Source organism: Phascolarctos cinereus, unplaced genomic scaffold, assembly GCF_003287225.1.
Source record: "Phascolarctos cinereus isolate Bilbo 61053 unplaced genomic scaffold, phaCin_HiC Scaffold_1;HRSCAF=81, whole genome shotgun sequence".
NCBI classification, from domain to species: domain Eukaryota; kingdom Metazoa; phylum Chordata; class Mammalia; order Diprotodontia; family Phascolarctidae; genus Phascolarctos; species Phascolarctos cinereus.
In genome coordinates, this window is record NW_027555514.1 from 221,358,083 (window position 1) to 221,374,364 (window position 16,282).

The 16,282-nt window shown below is 42.7% G+C and overlaps 1 protein-coding gene across 1 annotated transcript in view; it reads left to right on the top strand.

The window, feature by feature from the left end:
- Nucleotides 1-16,282, top strand: part of KIF5A (kinesin family member 5A) — a 34,330-nt gene that overhangs the window by 9,542 nt on the left and 8,506 nt on the right. Inside the window, 18 exon segments of the mRNA XM_020990119.2 lie at nucleotides 505-553; nucleotides 1,027-1,082; nucleotides 1,371-1,458; nucleotides 1,765-1,869; nucleotides 1,872-1,888; nucleotides 2,105-2,209; nucleotides 2,374-2,522; nucleotides 2,644-2,792; nucleotides 3,200-3,375; nucleotides 3,653-3,721; nucleotides 12,324-12,530; nucleotides 12,862-13,008; nucleotides 13,694-13,882; nucleotides 14,263-14,380; nucleotides 15,005-15,069; nucleotides 15,208-15,317; nucleotides 15,662-15,763; nucleotides 15,981-16,041. Of these exon segments, the coding sequence (XP_020845778.1) occupies nucleotides 505-553; nucleotides 1,027-1,082; nucleotides 1,371-1,458; nucleotides 1,765-1,869; nucleotides 1,872-1,888; nucleotides 2,105-2,209; nucleotides 2,374-2,522; nucleotides 2,644-2,792; nucleotides 3,200-3,375; nucleotides 3,653-3,721; nucleotides 12,324-12,530; nucleotides 12,862-13,008; nucleotides 13,694-13,882; nucleotides 14,263-14,380; nucleotides 15,005-15,069; nucleotides 15,208-15,317; nucleotides 15,662-15,763; nucleotides 15,981-16,041 (1,962 nt within the window).

A 16,282-nucleotide genomic window follows, 5' to 3' on the forward strand; every position in this document is an offset into this window, starting at 1 on the left:
CTCATGAAGGAACCTACAAGCTTTGGGAAGAGGCCAGTCAGATGCCTCCAAACAAAATCCTACACCCTGTAATCTCATTAGATTGATTGGGGAATTCATCAAACTGATATGGTATTCCCTCGATCACAGCTAGAGTTCATAAGTGTTGAGTTAGAAAGGATTTGAGAGACCTTACAACTATTTTATATCATAATACATAAAACAATAGCTATTTGATAATTCACACCTTTAAACATCCAAAGTGCTTTCTTCACATCATGCCCGTGAGGGTAGGTAAGGCAAGTATTATTACCCTCATTTTAGAAATGAAGAAACTGAGGCTCAGAGAGATTAAGTGATTGCCTAAACCACTTGCATATGTTGAAGTTGGATTTCAAACCCATAAATCATTACTAGAAGTTCAGTATTCTTTTTACTACACTGATCTGTCTCTCCCACCGATAATAAGAATGGTCATTTAATCACAGGCCCTTTCCTTGTATTCTCATCTTTTCCTCTACCCAGGTTTCTTACTTTGAAATTTATCTGGATAAAATTCGTGACCTGCTGGATGGTGAGTATTAGTTAGTATTTGAGAAGTGACCAGAGGGGAAGGTGGGAGGATGATAAGAAGAAATTTCCCTACTGCTATCCCATTTGAGTACAATTTGGGAAGAGATGCAAAGTATAACTGCTCTCCCCTGTTCCATAACCTCCATGAGCCTCTTGGTCTTTCTAAGAATTAAAAGGGTATAGAAGATATTTATCTTAAAAATAAAGGACTACAGGTTTGGGAGGGGTGCTAAGGAGGTCCAACTTGGAAAAAAAGGGGTAAAGACATATAATTCTTGGGGTGGAGTTTTAGGGAAGTGGCAAAGGAGTTAGACCTCCAGGGATACTTCATGACAGCTAGAGAGGTATGGAAGTTTCTTTCCCTGTAAAGCACAAAAGAAAAAAAATACTTCTGTGTAGGTGGGGATGGTAGGGAAATAGAAGCAGAGCACGAACCTGGGATAACACGTCTCATCCTTCTTCATCCCAATTCAGTGACCAAGACAAACCTGTCTGTCCATGAAGATAAGAACCGTGTGCCATTTGTTAAGGTGAGATTGGGGTTAGAGGAAGAATGGTAATTTGGAGGTCAGTGTCTGAAGAGTCAGAATATCAATGCCCCATGTATTAGGACAGATGTTATATGTGTGTGTTTGGGGAGGAGAGAGGGATTACATACTGAAAAAGTAAACTCCCTAGATAAGTCAGAATTTGAAGAGTAGTTTTACAATGGACTAAATGACATAAAACCTTGGGATTGAAAAGTTATGTAGTCATCCTTCCATCTAGTCTCTAAAAGTATTGTGGCCAATGTATTTATGTCTATATTCACCCTGTAGGGTTGCACTGAGCGCTTTGTGTCTAGCCCAGAAGAAATTTTGGATGTTATCGATGAGGGGAAATCAAACCGCCACGTGGCAGTCACTAGTGAGTAGGAAAACTAAGATTTGTGTGTGCGTGTGTGTGCACTTGCGTGTCTGTGTATCTGCTTCTGTGCCTCTCTCTGAGGTTAAAAAGCTAAGGAGCAGAAAGGAATCTAGGGCATCTTTGTCCTTCAGGACAGGAGAGTCCCTTGTCTATGTGGGTCAGGGACACTGAGCCAGACGTAAGGATGGCTAAGACCTTTCTCTGTCTAAAGGATCTGGAGGCATAGGGGGCTGTTTTGTTAAGTAAGAAGTAGCCTAACATTTCTGACTGTCTGTCATCTACCTTTTTCTCCCTCACCCCTTTCAGACATGAATGAGCACAGCTCCAGAAGCCACAGCATTTTCCTTATCAACATCAAGCAAGAAAACGTGGAGACTGAGCAAAAGCTCAGTGGGAAGCTCTATTTAGTGGATTGGCAGGAAGTGAGAAGGTTAGAGGGAGGGGCAAGGTGGGGGTGGGAATCTCAGAGGGCAGCCTTTCTTATCAAAGTCTTTGAAGGCCTGGCTAAAGGGAAAAGCCCTCTCTATTCCTACCCAACTGTCTCTTTTAGATCTGATCTCTACCCCTCCCACCCCTAAAGAACTGAGAAAACCCACCTGGGGAGTTCAGCTTCTCACGACACCTGTGCCTTCCCCTCCCTAAACAGGTCAGCAAAACAGGGGCAGAGGGAGCCGTGTTGGATGAAGCAAAGAATATTAACAAGTCTTTGTCAGCATTGGGGAATGTGATCTCTGCCCTGGCTGAAGGCACAGTGAGTGTTCTTTCTGGCCCTCTCCTACCTTTACCTCATCCCATGATCTCCTGGTTCCCTCCAGAAGCCTTTCAATCTTCTCATCCCTTCACTCCATAAGTTTTCTGATCCCAATTCCTACCCTCTTGCCCTTCACACCAGATTTCTTTTCCTCACTCACCCAGAAAAGCTACGTTCCATATCGTGACAGCAAAATGACTAGGATCCTTCAGGACTCTTTGGGAGGGAACTGCCGGACAACCATGTTTATCTGCTGCTCACCATCCAGTTTCAATGATGCTGAGACCAAATCTACTCTTATGTTTGGACAGAGGTCTGTGGCAAGCCTATTCTTTCTCCCTCAGCAATCCCCCTCAGAACTCTCCTAGCTCAATTCGTTCTTCCCATCCCATCTCTTCAATCTCCTCCTTTCTTCTCCTCCTTCCTTCTCCCAGGGCGAAGACCATCAAGAACACTGCTTCAGTGAATTTGGAACTGACTGCTGAGCAATGGAAGAAGAAATATGAGAAAGAGAAGGAGAAGACAAAGGCACAAAAAGAGACAATTGCCAAGCTGGAAGCTGAGCTAAGCCGGTGGCGAAATGGTTAGAGCAGAGTAGGACCCTGAGGGAAAGAAACCCCCTTAGGTGTGGGTGGTCAGAAAGGCACTTTTGTTTTGGGGAGAGGAGGGAAGTACCTTGGAGCCAGAGCAGCCCTATTGGATTGGGTGACATGCAAGGTCAGGAGGGCTCAGTTCTTAGAGAGGGTCTGCTAAGAGGAAACAAGGTGATCCCTAGGTGAGAGTGAGGGATTTCCTTGTGAGGAAAAGGGGGCTTTCTCTTGGGGGCAAAAAATAGGTGCATTTTTGACAGGAAAGAAAAATTTCGTGGCAGGAAGTAAAGAAGTCTAGGTGGGGTATTTCTCTGTGAATGTCCCTCCCATCTCTTTATGGAGTGGGTATCTCAGACTCACTTGTCTATCCCTAACCCCTTTTCCTGTGCTGCCTCCTTAGGGGAGAATGTGCCAGAGACAGAGCGTCTAGGTGGGGAGGAATCAACCCCTGGAGGGGAGCCCTGTGAGGAGACACCTGTGAATGACAACTCATCCATTGTGGTTCGAATTGCACCTGAGGAAAGACAGAAATATGAAGAGGAGATAAGGCGTCTCTATAAGCAACTAGATGATAAGGTGACTAGGGAGGGGACTGGAAAGGTAGACATAATGGGAAGAGAAATGAGAGATTTCAGGAAAGAGGTACAGAGTAGAGGAAGCATGCTAAAAAGGAAGCTTCTCTTGTGGGGTGGGAAAGACTGTTCCTAATTAATTCAGATTTCTCTCAGGAGCCTTGCCTCATATAATGCCTCATTCCACTTTTGGTAATTCTAAAGCAGATCCCCAACAAACTATTGAGAGAGAAATACTAAAATCTCATTCTCTGCCTGTTTCTCCCCTTTGCCTCTAACAGGATGATGAGATTAATCAGCAGAGTCAACTGATGGAAAAACTTAAGCAACAAATGTTGGACCAAGAGGAGGTAATTATATTTGCAGTAGTAAGGATGGTGATTAGAACTCAGAGGATTTTCCAGTGGTCTTGAAAAGCATGAGAAACCTTATTTGTATTAGGAAAGGAGAAAGGGCATTCTATGCAGGGAGAATAACCCTGAGAACTTATTAAATTATTGGGACTTTCTTATTCACATACTGAAAAGTCCAGGTACCTTATCCCTATTGATTTAATACATCTAAGCTACATTTTCTTTCTATCTAGCAAAAAAAAGCCTTCTTTCTCTTAGGTCTTTTGTTAGTAGTCTCAGAACCAGAACTAGAGTGAAAATTATAGAATCTTGGACTGGAAAGGACTTTAGAGATCATCTAGTCAAAATTGTACCTGAATAGGAATCCTTCTAAAACATATCTGAGTAGTCATCCAACTCTCATTGAGGACCTCCAGTGACTGGGAACTCACTACTCCCCAGCACAGCACATTCTACTTTAAAAAAATCTAATAAGACAAATTTAATAGGAATAAGTGGAAAGGCTTACATTTGTGTCAAAGAATTGTCAGAAGTACAAGATGGGGGAGTCTGTATAGACAGCAGTTTACATAAAAAAAGAACTGGATGTTTTAGTGAACTAAAAGCTCAATGTTAGTCAACAATATGATATGACAGTCAAAAAAGAGGTCTTTCAGGGCAGCTAGTTGGTGCAGTGAATAGAGTACCAGCCTTGCAGTCAAGAGGACCTGAGTTAAAATTTGACCTTAGACACTTAGTAGCTATGTCACTTAACTTGGATTGCCTAAAGAAAGGGAGAGAGAGAAATACCTTGGGCTCCATTAAGAGAATCTAGTATGTGGAAGGTGATGGTGATTCTATAGTTCACCCTGGTTAGACCACAATTAAAGTTTTGTGTTCAGTTCTGAATGCCACATTTTTGGAAAGATATTGATAACTTAGAAACTGTCCAGAGATTGTCCACAAGGATGGTGAAGAACCTTGAGTTCATGGCACACACAGATCTTCATCAAGGATTCCCATGACGCCTGTGTGCTATTTTTATGTAGATTTTGAAGAAATGACAAAGTAGGTCTATAGGTTAGTAGTTATTATTTTCTTGGTCACTTTTTTGAGGGGCAATAGGGTTTATAATTTTCCCCCGTGTGTTTAGTACTCTCCTCTCTTTCAGAGAGCTTGAGAAATGTCTGTGAACATCACCAAAAAGTCCTTGAGACACATCCTTGGATTTTTCTATATGGTTTTTTGAAGTCTTGGAAAGTGCTATCCTGGTAGCCATGGCAGAGAGAAGGTTGTAGATTGAACAGCAGAGTCAGTAGGAGGAAGAAGGTTGTTCTTTGAGCAACTTAAGGAGTTATGAAATTTTTCTTTATCAAAATTAAATCCACAACGTCTACCCATTACTCCAAGTTCTGCTTCCTGTGGTGAAGCAAAACAAATCTAATCCCTCTTTCACATAACAATCCTTGAAATACTTGAAGACAACTAAGCCTTATCTTCTCAAGGTTTAACATCTCCCACAATGCCTTCAACTGCTGTTCATATGACATGATTTACAGAATATTCATCTGTTTGTACTCCAACTTGTCAATGTCTTTTCTAAAATATGAGACTCAAAACTGAATACAGTACTCCAGATGTGGTCTGACAAGGGCAGAATATAGTCAAACTTTCATCAGTCTCATTCAGGATTCTACTGCATTTAATTAATGTAACATAAGATTGAATTTACATTGTTGACCTATAGTGAACTTGCTTTCTGCCAAAACCCCTATTTTTTTTCACACAGAACATTTTTCTATATGATATTCCAACCTGGAATTATGCCATTGCTTTTTTTCGAAACCAAGATGTAGTGTGCTTTAGGTGTAGGATTGGAATAACATGAGATACTTGTAGACCATCTGAGAGTTAACGAAAGAGGGTTTATTTAGCCATACCATGGAAAGGATATTCAGCAAGGACATGGAGCTGGTTAAAGTAGATGCAGCTCCTCTTGATTCTGTACAGAAATGCCTGTGGTCAGAAGGGTGTGTGAACTAAACTTACACGAGGATTGAACAGCTATCAAATCTGATAGGTAATGACTCCTCAGGGGACTTTTTATACCTTAAGTCATCAGGAAGTTTCAAGATTTAGCTTCTTAGGCCAAGCAAGTCTCAGGGACAGTTTCCCTGACTTTTAGGGGGGAAAAAACACCTATCCTAACCTTTGTGGCCAGGCTTTGGTAGATGTTGCTCCTGCTACATCCCACCCCTTGGTGGCAAGATCCTCCAGGTCTTCTAGAGCAGAGGTGTCAAACACACAGCCTACAAGCCATGATAATCTGCAACACTCCCCAGTATGGCCTCAAAACAAAGAAACAAAAATGTAACTGGGAAATATTTAACAAGATAAGTAAAAATACAATAAAGCATAGATAACATTACATTTTAAAACTAAGGCAATATGCTGCCTGCAGAGATCCTTATGGAAGGTTTAATGGCCTCCATTTCTATTTGAGTTTGAAACTACTGTTCCAAAGGACCCTCTACCACTTAAATAGCCTTGAGGCCATTACTGGACAACCCTGACCTCAGGGATTTGAGAGGCCTGGCACAAGTAACAATGAAGGAGGGACTTAGTCAAGGTAAAACAAAAACATAAATACAGGACCAAAAAAAAAAAGTAGTCCCCTGAAACAGCATAGTGTCAAAGTGACTGAATATGAAGGAAAACAAAGATCAGAAACCCCAGGATTTTGATTCCATGATTCAGAGGGTCAAGTCCCAGATCTGTCATGTGGCAGGTGATAAGTAGGGGCAGTTCACAGTAGATCTCTTAATGTAAAGCAATGATGCTAAGCTGGAACAGCACCTGGGACATCAGTGCCACCATGCAGATGATTCCAGTATATTCAGCAATCCTAATCACAGGTCCAAGGTCATCTGCAGTAAGGTAGCTAAAAGTTTATCACATTCTTGCATGTAGCCTGACTTGCTCCATACCACCCACTACTCTCTCAATATTCTCTGCCCTTCCTGTAAGGACATCCCCCTCCCTAGGAGTGCCATGAGGGGAGGGCTCTCCCTCATATTGATTCAGGAACTCGGGATTGTCTGCAATCCCCTTTCTTCTAGGTAAACAAAAATTCATTGTAGTTATACAGAAAGAGTTTTACCTCTTCCGTGTTGTTAGAAAGCAAGACATCTTGGGGCAGCTAGATGGCACAGTGGATAGAGCACAGGCCCTGAAGTTAGGAGGAACTGAATTCAAATATGACCTCAGACCAAACACTTGACACTTACTAGCTCTGTGACCCTGGGCAAGTCACTTAACCCCAATTGCCAAAAAAAAAAAAAAAGCAAGACACCTTGCAATAATACCACCACTTGATAAGCCTTTTCTGGGAAGGAGGTGTCTGAACCACACCAGGAAAAATGAAATCTAATTGAGAACCTACACCATTTCCCCAGGGTGTATAGATTCTGAGGGGTAGGAACCTTTAGGCCAGGGTGTGGAACCAGGGATAGAATAAAGAAGAGTCATAACAAGGTCAAAGAGTAATCTTTCCTTATTGGGTAAATCTTCCTGGAGGCTAGATCCCAGAAACTTCCAAACCAGAGAACCCTCCCCCTTCCTAGGATGTGGCTAATTCAGCAAAGGACATAGCTTATCTGAAGTAGGACACCTAACCTTAGTGGCATGATGACAAAGCTGTTATTTAGCAGGAACAAGCTTCTTACCCTAAGATGGAAGAAGAGGGCGAATTTGCTGGTTGGGGCAAGTCAAGGACTGTGCATGGTAGGCTGGCATTCTGATTTGTATGAGGAGATCCAGTGAGTAGAAGTAGCTGCCTTGTTCTTAGTTTGGAGAATTACCTGGTCCCTTGCACAGGACAAGGCATCATAGCCCCTGGGTCCTGATTGGCAATGAGTTCACTTTCCAACTTTTGCCTTTCTCATAATGGCATCAACCTGGTTGTTTAGTTCCGTAAAGGGCGTATGTCTCTCCAGTGACATGCCTCACAAACAACTGTATGTAGTTGGTAGTATCACAAAAATGGCTTCAGTTGTCCTGTCCCCTAAGAGCTTTTGATGATCAAATCCTCTTCTTTCCAGCACCTAGACCATTTGGACAGACACATGGCCACTGCCCAGCAATCAGAACAAATAAAGATAAATCTATCCCCCAAGATTCTCATGCACTAGCCTTAGGGCTTGAAGCTCAGTTTGCCGAGAGGAGTTGCTAGGACTCCCATCCCTCAAAATATTACCTGTTACTATATTAATGGCCCCCAAAGCCCAATTGTGAATGCTTCCTTTTAGGGGGCAGATCAGTTGGTAAACTAGGCAGAATGATATTTTTCAGAAGCGAGATGTTCATGGGTGTGTCATTTGGTTAGCAAAGGAAACGGGATATTGGGTGAGACTGGAGGTTTTAGCCTCTGGAAAAGTTGCTACCTTTTCATAAAGGGTCCTAACGCCTTAGAGAACTGAGAGAGCAAGATCTTGAAGATATCATTTCTATTTAACAATAGAGCTCCACCCCCTCCATTGCCCTACCCATCTTGTTAGAAAAACTCTTTCATCACCTGACTCTGGACAAAGAGTAATTAATGGTAACAACTGGGGCCCCAAACAGTCAAAAAGTTTCTTTCCAAAAGTGGCATAGTAAGTGGTAATTTTGGAGACCTCAGAGTTCCAGAAGCCTAGTGGTTGTTTGGTCTAGCCACTCCTAGGTATCTGCCAAAGGCTGTCGTATAATCAGCCTGCTCTTTGTGGACAGAGACCTTAAAAACTTGGGCCACAAAGTGTCATAAGGCTCCATGAGGAGATTGGTGGATGGCCTACTTTAGGTCATGCTGTTCCAGGCCCCACTTGAAAGGGACAGACTTATGGGTGACTTGGTAAATGGAAGCAATCAGGATACCTAGGTGAAGAATGTGGGGTCTCCAAAAGTAAGAATGTAATAAGCCTCTGGGCTTTCTTTTTGGATCATAGAAAATCAATGAGTAGCTTGTTCTGGATTATGCTCGGAATCACCTGGGTTTTCCATCCACTGTACTCTCCAAAACGTACCTGAAAGGGCTGCACTCTGGATTTTCTTAGGGTTGATCTCTCACCCCTTGTCCCTTATGTGGGCTTCCATCTGACCTAGAACCTTTGTCACTGTGGCTTCATCCAGTCTAGTCAACGTTACGTGATCAATATGCCTCAGAAGTGAGGACTTTTTCAGGTCTCTGCCCATAAGATTGTAGCAGTTTGAGGGAAGAGTCCAAGTAGCCCTGGGAATAGATGGTGAATATATACTGGACTCTTTCCCAGGGGAAGTTGAACTCTTCCTGACCAGTTCTAGCCATAGGAATAGAAAAAAAGACATTTTCAATGTCAAGAACCATGTCCTATTCACTGGTGGGAGACAGCAAAGATGGAAGCAGTAAAGCTGAGCTCCAACCTGCCCCACTCTCCACCCAAATAGCTACTTCAGTAAAGACCTAGAAAGAATTCTGGATTGAGTTGTGATCAGGAAATACAAGGAAAAACCATAGTGAGTCATTTTTCTAACCCAGGTCAGTAAAAGGAGACCAAAAAAAAAGACAAAATATATCTGTTGATACTAGAATAGGGATCTATCCAGAAAGGAACTGTGAGTTGGGCCCTGCTGCTAGAGAAAGCAGGGATCTTGGATCCCCCTGGGATGGGTCTGACACTATGCAGGCATCAGAAACAGGAGCTAGCTGCTAGCTCTGTCATTCTAACTCCAGATCTAGGTCACAGTTATAGTATAGACAGGAGATCTGTGACTAGGAGTGATAGACTAGGGGAAGGTGGGCTGGGGTTATGTACTAGGCAAAGAACAGGAGCAGAAATGAGCAGCTGTGTGGCTCTGACTTCTGAATAAGGTCTTCGATTTATACCCCAGACCAGTCTGAGACCTGCAGCTGAGTAGAGACCGGACAGCTCAAACCAACAGGGAATTTTCAGTCCTGTTGCTATGAACCTATAAATCTTTCAGTTAGCTAAAGGGCTGAGCCCAGCAGCAGTCTTCAACCAGGGGCAAGATTATAGTTGTGTCACCCAGGCCCAAATCAGAGAAGAAACTTGCAAAATTTAGACCAGGATAGTAGTGACCAGACTTCATCCTATATTGGACCACTCTGGACATGTTGAAAGTTTACAAGTCCCTGGCCTGAGATGCTGAGATGTTCCTTGAAGAACACAGAACTCAGTATTTGGAGAAAGCAGCATCAAGATCCTAGAGAATACAAATCAAGACCAAATAAGGCCCACAGCATAACCAGGTCATAACAAAGTCACAATTCAGGAAGTATGACTGGAAGAATAAACAGTATCACAATAAAGAGCTATTATAGAGAGATGCCTTAGACACATACCTAGAAGAAGAGAATGATTCTAAAATATATACAAGCAAAGCCTCAATGCAAACACTGCCATCTTGAGCTACCTGACCATTGACAGAGTAAAAAATGACCTTAGCAACTGACATGAGAACTTTGTTCAGCTCACTGTGGTTGTAGACTGAAAGCTGCCAGGTGCCATTCGTCTTCTTTATCAGCCATCCAGGATAATTATAAAGGAAACTAGTGAAGCAAAATACTTGGGCCTCCTACATCTCCATCACTAGGAAAGAAATAGCTTTCACCCCTTCTGGGACCTGGAATTATTTGGTGTTAACTCCATAGCATGGCTTGGGCATCTCCAAGGATTTCCATTTGACCCTACCCACCATAACTGGCATAGAGGTTTGTAAGAGAGGGTCTATTTGCCTGGTAGTCATAGGGTATGGTAGGCTATGGCAGTTGGATATGCCTTTAGTCTACCAAACCCATCTCTTTTAGGAATTTCACCCCCTCCCTTAAGGATCCCCATTGGGAGGATCAGAGTTATCTCCAAATTGGCTAGATTGAATTATGACCTCAATGACTATTGTGACTCATCAAATTTTGTTGTTTTAAAACTTCTCAAGCTCCTTGGTGGGAAAGCCCACTCTACCCTCTACCCCTTCTGTGGAGATCACTCCAAGAGGACAGAGGGGGAATGGTATTAGGATAAAGCTTTCTAACCACTTGTGATGGTTCCAATTCTTGTCCTCGAGTCTGCTCTCATCTCCTGTGATAGCCCTGCTCTTAAAAGGATTTAATGTGCCTATTAGTCCTTATTCCCTTCAGCATCGTTCCTTTTACTTGTGCTGATATTAAGTCCATCATAGTTCTTAAAAACCAAAAGTTCTCTCTATAGTTGCTGAATGGTCTAGGATAATTTCCTTTTATTTTTCATATGCTGCAATCTGACTGTTAATGGCAAGCATCCCTCGATAGGGAATGCTCTTCCAGGTGCTATCTTTATTTTTTACGACAACAACAACAACAACATTTAGCATCCACTGGGCTGATCTCTCCAGGTCAGTGGAAGTACCCACTTTATCCCATGTAGAGGATTTACCCATGCTAGTCATAGGGTGCTGTGTTACAATACTAGACATCTTTTTGCTCAAGGTTCTTCTTCCTCTCTATAGCTTTCCCTTTCCTCACTTTGTCCACAAGATCATTCTCATCAAATCCTATCAACCATCACCAATTATTGTGGAGCAGGTTTGACTCTGGCCAGTCTGGTGGTCCAGGGTTGACTGGATTGAACAAAATTAGTTTTACCTAGCTAAAGCATGGAAAGGATACTTATAAAAGATAACCATACTGGTTTAGATCGACCAAGCTCCCTTTGTCTCCTCTGGTCAGAAGGGTTTTTTGACTGGCATAACAGTGGAACATCTGTCAAGTCTAAAAGACATTTATGGGATGACTATTTTATGCCCCATGTGACTAAGCAGGTTCATGCCTTAGTCCCCTGGACTAATGAATTCTCAAGGACTGCTCTCCTGCCTTTTAGAGAAAAACTAACCCAGCCCATGCGGCAAGGCCTTAGGAGAAACTAGCCTCAACTACATGGAAGGCCCTTAGTTGCTACTGCTCCAACCACACAAATGTAGGACTTTACATTTATCCCATACAATTTCACCTTATGAAATTTGACCTATTGTACTTGTCAAGACCTTTTTGATTTCTAGTTTTGTCATCCAATGAATTTACAATTCCTTCAGGCCTTTAAATCTTGGCACCATCTATATATTCATCCAAGTCATCAGTCAACATGTTGAACAAAGCAAGGCCTGGGGTATTGCATTAGAGACCTTCCCTTCTGATTGATTCATTAATCATATCTCTTAAGTATGTTCATGCAACCATATTTACCTAACTATACTGTGTGTCATTTAGACCACAAATATCCCTATGTTGTGTCAAATACCTTACTGAAAGTTATGTACACTATTCTGTCTACAACATTCTCTTGATCTGCCAGTTTAATAACCATGAGACTTGGACCTCCACCTCTCAGGCCAGGAAGCCATGGAACTGGTAACTCAGAGCAGATGATCGCTAATACCTGACTTCCCACTTTCTGAGCTGCTGGTGGTCATAGGAATGACAACAAAGTCATTCACTTTTATCTACTAAGGCAATAACCTTGAGATTTGGACCTTAGCCTTTCCAGGCCAGGAAGTCACAGGGCTAGTCACTGGAAGTAGATGACCACTAACACCTGACTTCCCATTCTCTTAGCTGTTGGTGTCCACACGAGGTGACAATGAGAAGGTTCAGCAGGAGCTGAGTCATCTGCAGTCAGAGAATGATGCAGCCAAGGATGAGGTGAAAGAGGTGTTGCAGGCATTAGAGGAATTGGCAGTCAACTATGATCAAAAATCACAGGAAGTTGAGGAAAAGAGTCAGCAGAACCAGCTGCTGATGGATGAACTGTCGCAAAAGGTGGTAAGTGACCAAACAGTCATGAGATCTGCCCACCTCCAAACTAAAGCCCCTTTCCCTCCCCTCCAAAGGGATCATTACACACTGTTTGGTTTCATGCTTTCATATGTGGACTAAAGCGTCCCTTGGTTACTGATCCTCACTCTTTCTAGCATTGCCACTATTCCATGACTTTAACCTTACTATAGTTCCCTCCTTTCATCTCTAATGCCAGTCATATAACAGGGTCTAACTCCATGAAGATCTCACTATGTAGGGAAGGAGAAGCTCTGTCCCTGGGGAGGAAGTAGGGGATATTGGCAGTGACACTGAGGATGGTGGTGACTATTTTTAGGCTACTATGCTGTCCCTGGAATCTGAGCTGCAGAGACTACAAGAAGTCAGTGGTCATCAGAGAAAGAGAATTGCTGAGGTCTTGAATGGACTAATGAAAGACCTGAGTGAATTCAGTGTCATTGTGGGCAATGGGGAAATCAAACTGGTAAGTAGGGATGGGGTCTCTCGTTTTCTAAGTCTCTGCTTAGAGGGGCGAGGGGAATAGGGGAAATGGAGTACATCTGTTAGATCATTTGATTTGAATCCCTTTGGTACCATGGACTGGAGAAATCTACTTCCTACCTGTAGTCTAAAAGAGACAGTACATATATCTAGGAAACAAAAATTGTTTAAAAACCAGAGAGACAAACGCAAGGCTAATTTTATAGCAACTAAATAATTGCTCGGTAAAAGAATGAAGAATGAAGAAATGTTTGGAGTAGGGTAAAGAGAGGATTTCCTAGTAGAGGTAAGCTTTAAGTCAGGTTTTAAAAGGTTAACAGCAGAGACAGAGGAACCTGCACATGCACAGAGGGTGGTAAGGTTGTATCAGGTTGTTTGTAAGAAATATTAACTCCATAGCAAAATGAAGTCTTGTTGAAAGATTAACATGGGAAGTAGAGGGATGGGGAGGTTGGCAGAAGATTCTAGAAGCCTGAGTTGAGGAGTTTTGATTTCACGTCCTAGGCTGTAGGTGGCTGCTATAAAGTGTTCAATCTTGAGCAGGGAATATAGGAAAAATAGAAAAGCTGTGCTGCCACCTGAGAAAATGGCAGACACTATAGCAGAAGGGAGGGAGGTATGACTGGAAAGACAGATCATGGTCTCTTTTTTCCTTCCTTGATCCATAGCCAGTGGAAATAAGTGGAGCAATTGAGGAGGAATTCACAGTGGCCCGACTCTATATCAGTAAGATCAAGTCAGAAGTGAAGTCTGTGGTTAAGCGCTGCAGGCAACTGGAGAATCTACAGGTTGAATGTCACCGAAAAATGGAGGTGACTGGGCGAGAGCTCTCCTCCTGTCAACTGCTCATATCCCAGGTGAGAGATCAAGGATTGGGTCTTTTGTAGGGGATGGAAATCTTTCCCTACCACCAATGCAGCTATAGAAAAATTTATGACTTCCTACCTCTAGCCAAAATTTTATGGTAGCCTGAGGCCAGAGGAACATTAGCACAGGGACATGATAAGGATACAGAGTGACAACTGAAAGTTCATAGGATATGAATCCTAGGCTGGTGGCTTCTGAAGACAGTGTCTCTGGAGTACTATCTTCCCATGAGAGTACACAGCAAAATGCAAAGGACTGAGGCTGTAGTAGAAAGATTGGGGAAAACTTTTGAACTCTCAGAATGTCCCTGAATCTCTGCTTTTACCCTTACTCTTCTGTTTCTGATTCACTGCCTCTTCCCTTTCACCAGCATGAGGCCAAAATCCGATCCCTGACTGAATACATGCAGAGTGTGGAACTGAAAAAGAGGCATCTTGAAGAGTCCTATGATTCCTTGAGCGATGAGCTTGCTAAATTACAGGCTCAGGGTGAGACCTTCCTCTCCTGTCTTCCTCAGTTCACCCTGGGACTTGGGGGAATCTCGTGTGTGTGTGTGTGTGTGTGTGTGTGTGTGTGTGTGTGTCTGTGTGTGTGTAAGGTAGGGAACTCCCAGAGAGAAAACCCCTTCTACCATGCAGATCTAACACTGTTTTGCAACTTACAATCTTAGAGTTGCTTGAGGCACTGAGAGGTTCAGTGAATTGCCCAGGATCAAGTAGCCAATACATTGCAAAGTAGAACCCAAGGCCTTCCAGACTCCGAGGCTAGCTCTCTATCCCTCACATATATTATGTATTCTCTGGTGTGAGGAGGGATAATTCTCAACAAGTTCCAAAACAAACAGCGCTGGGCTAGTCATTCCTATTCTGGTCAGAAACTAAAGATGTGAATTTTCATGTTAATCGGGTATGCATTTGCATGAGGTTTAACCTGTATCAACCTAAGACTTTCCCTAATCCCTGCTGTATTACACCGTCCTAGACTGGAGAAACCTATTTTGGGGTCCGTTTAATCAGTATCCCCACCTTGACAGTAACTCTTAAAAGAAAGAAATGAATTATGTCCCTGGAAGAGGCATGTTCACTATTAATTCCTTGCCTACTCCTCCTCAGAAACTGTGAATGAAGTAGCCTTGAAGGACAAGGAGCCAGACACACAGGAGGCTGATGAGGTGAAGGTGAGGGAGATGGGAGGGGGGAAAAGTTGAGGAGACTGCCAGGCTTTGGCAGAGTGAAGGGCTGGTCTGGACTCCACAGAGATGAAATGTGGGGGATGTCTTCTGTTCTTAAATGGGGGGGGCTGTTATTGTTTGCAGAAGGCACTGGAACTGCAGATGGAGAACCATCGTGAGGCTCATCACCGGCAGCTGGCCCGGCTTCGGGATGAGATCAATGAGAAGCAGAAAATCATTGATGAGCTGAAGGAGTAAGGCAGCCTAACTAGTTGATTCCATATAAGGCTTCTGGTCATCTTGTCTTCCTTTATCACTTCCAAAGATTATTCAGAAGCCCTGGAATAAGTCCTTTAATTGTTTTCTCATTCATTCAACAAACATTTTGCATGTGAGCACTATGCCAGGTGTGTGGAGAAAAACAAGAATATATTTGAAACAATTTTCAATTTGTACTTGGGGACACTGACCCCAATTAGGCTCTGATAGCTAAAGGCAGATGGGGCAGTTCTGAACTTCTTCTCGAAGCATGGAAAGGGAAAAAGATGAAAATCTGGTTTTCTTTCTTTATTCCTGAATATGTCTTTAATCTTTACAGCCTAAATCAGAAGCTACAGCTGGAGCTAGAAAAACTGCAGGCTGACTATGAAAAGCTCAAGAGTGAGGAGCATGAGAAGAGCATTAAACTACAGGAGCTGACGTGAGTACGCTTACAAACCTCTGAATGCATGAACACATGAACTGGTATCTATGCCTTCGTTTATGAACGTGCCCATACACAAGACAAACTTGCCCACGTATATCTGTAAAGACAGGATGATTTGGTGGGGAGAAAAGAGAAAGGGAAAATGGGTCAGTGTCATAAACAAATTCTATCTTCTTTTTCCAAATATCTCATGGTGTTTATCTGGCTGAAGATTTCTCTATGAGCGACAGGAGCAGTCCAAGCAGGACCTCAAGGGGCTGGAGGAGACTGTTGTGAGTAATATTGTACAAAGCTTTGGGAAATCAATATTATTTGATTAGTAATCTTTAGTAAGATACCAACACTTTTAAAAGGGAGTGATCACTGGTCTTTGCCCTCAGACTCCTTCCCAAACCTAATTCTCCTGTCCCTCTTTCTATTCTTTTCTTTCTGTCCTTTTTTAAAACTCTAGTGTTAAATATATAGCTCTCATCAGAAGACATCAATTAAAGATCAGTGTCTCACTTTGGTCCA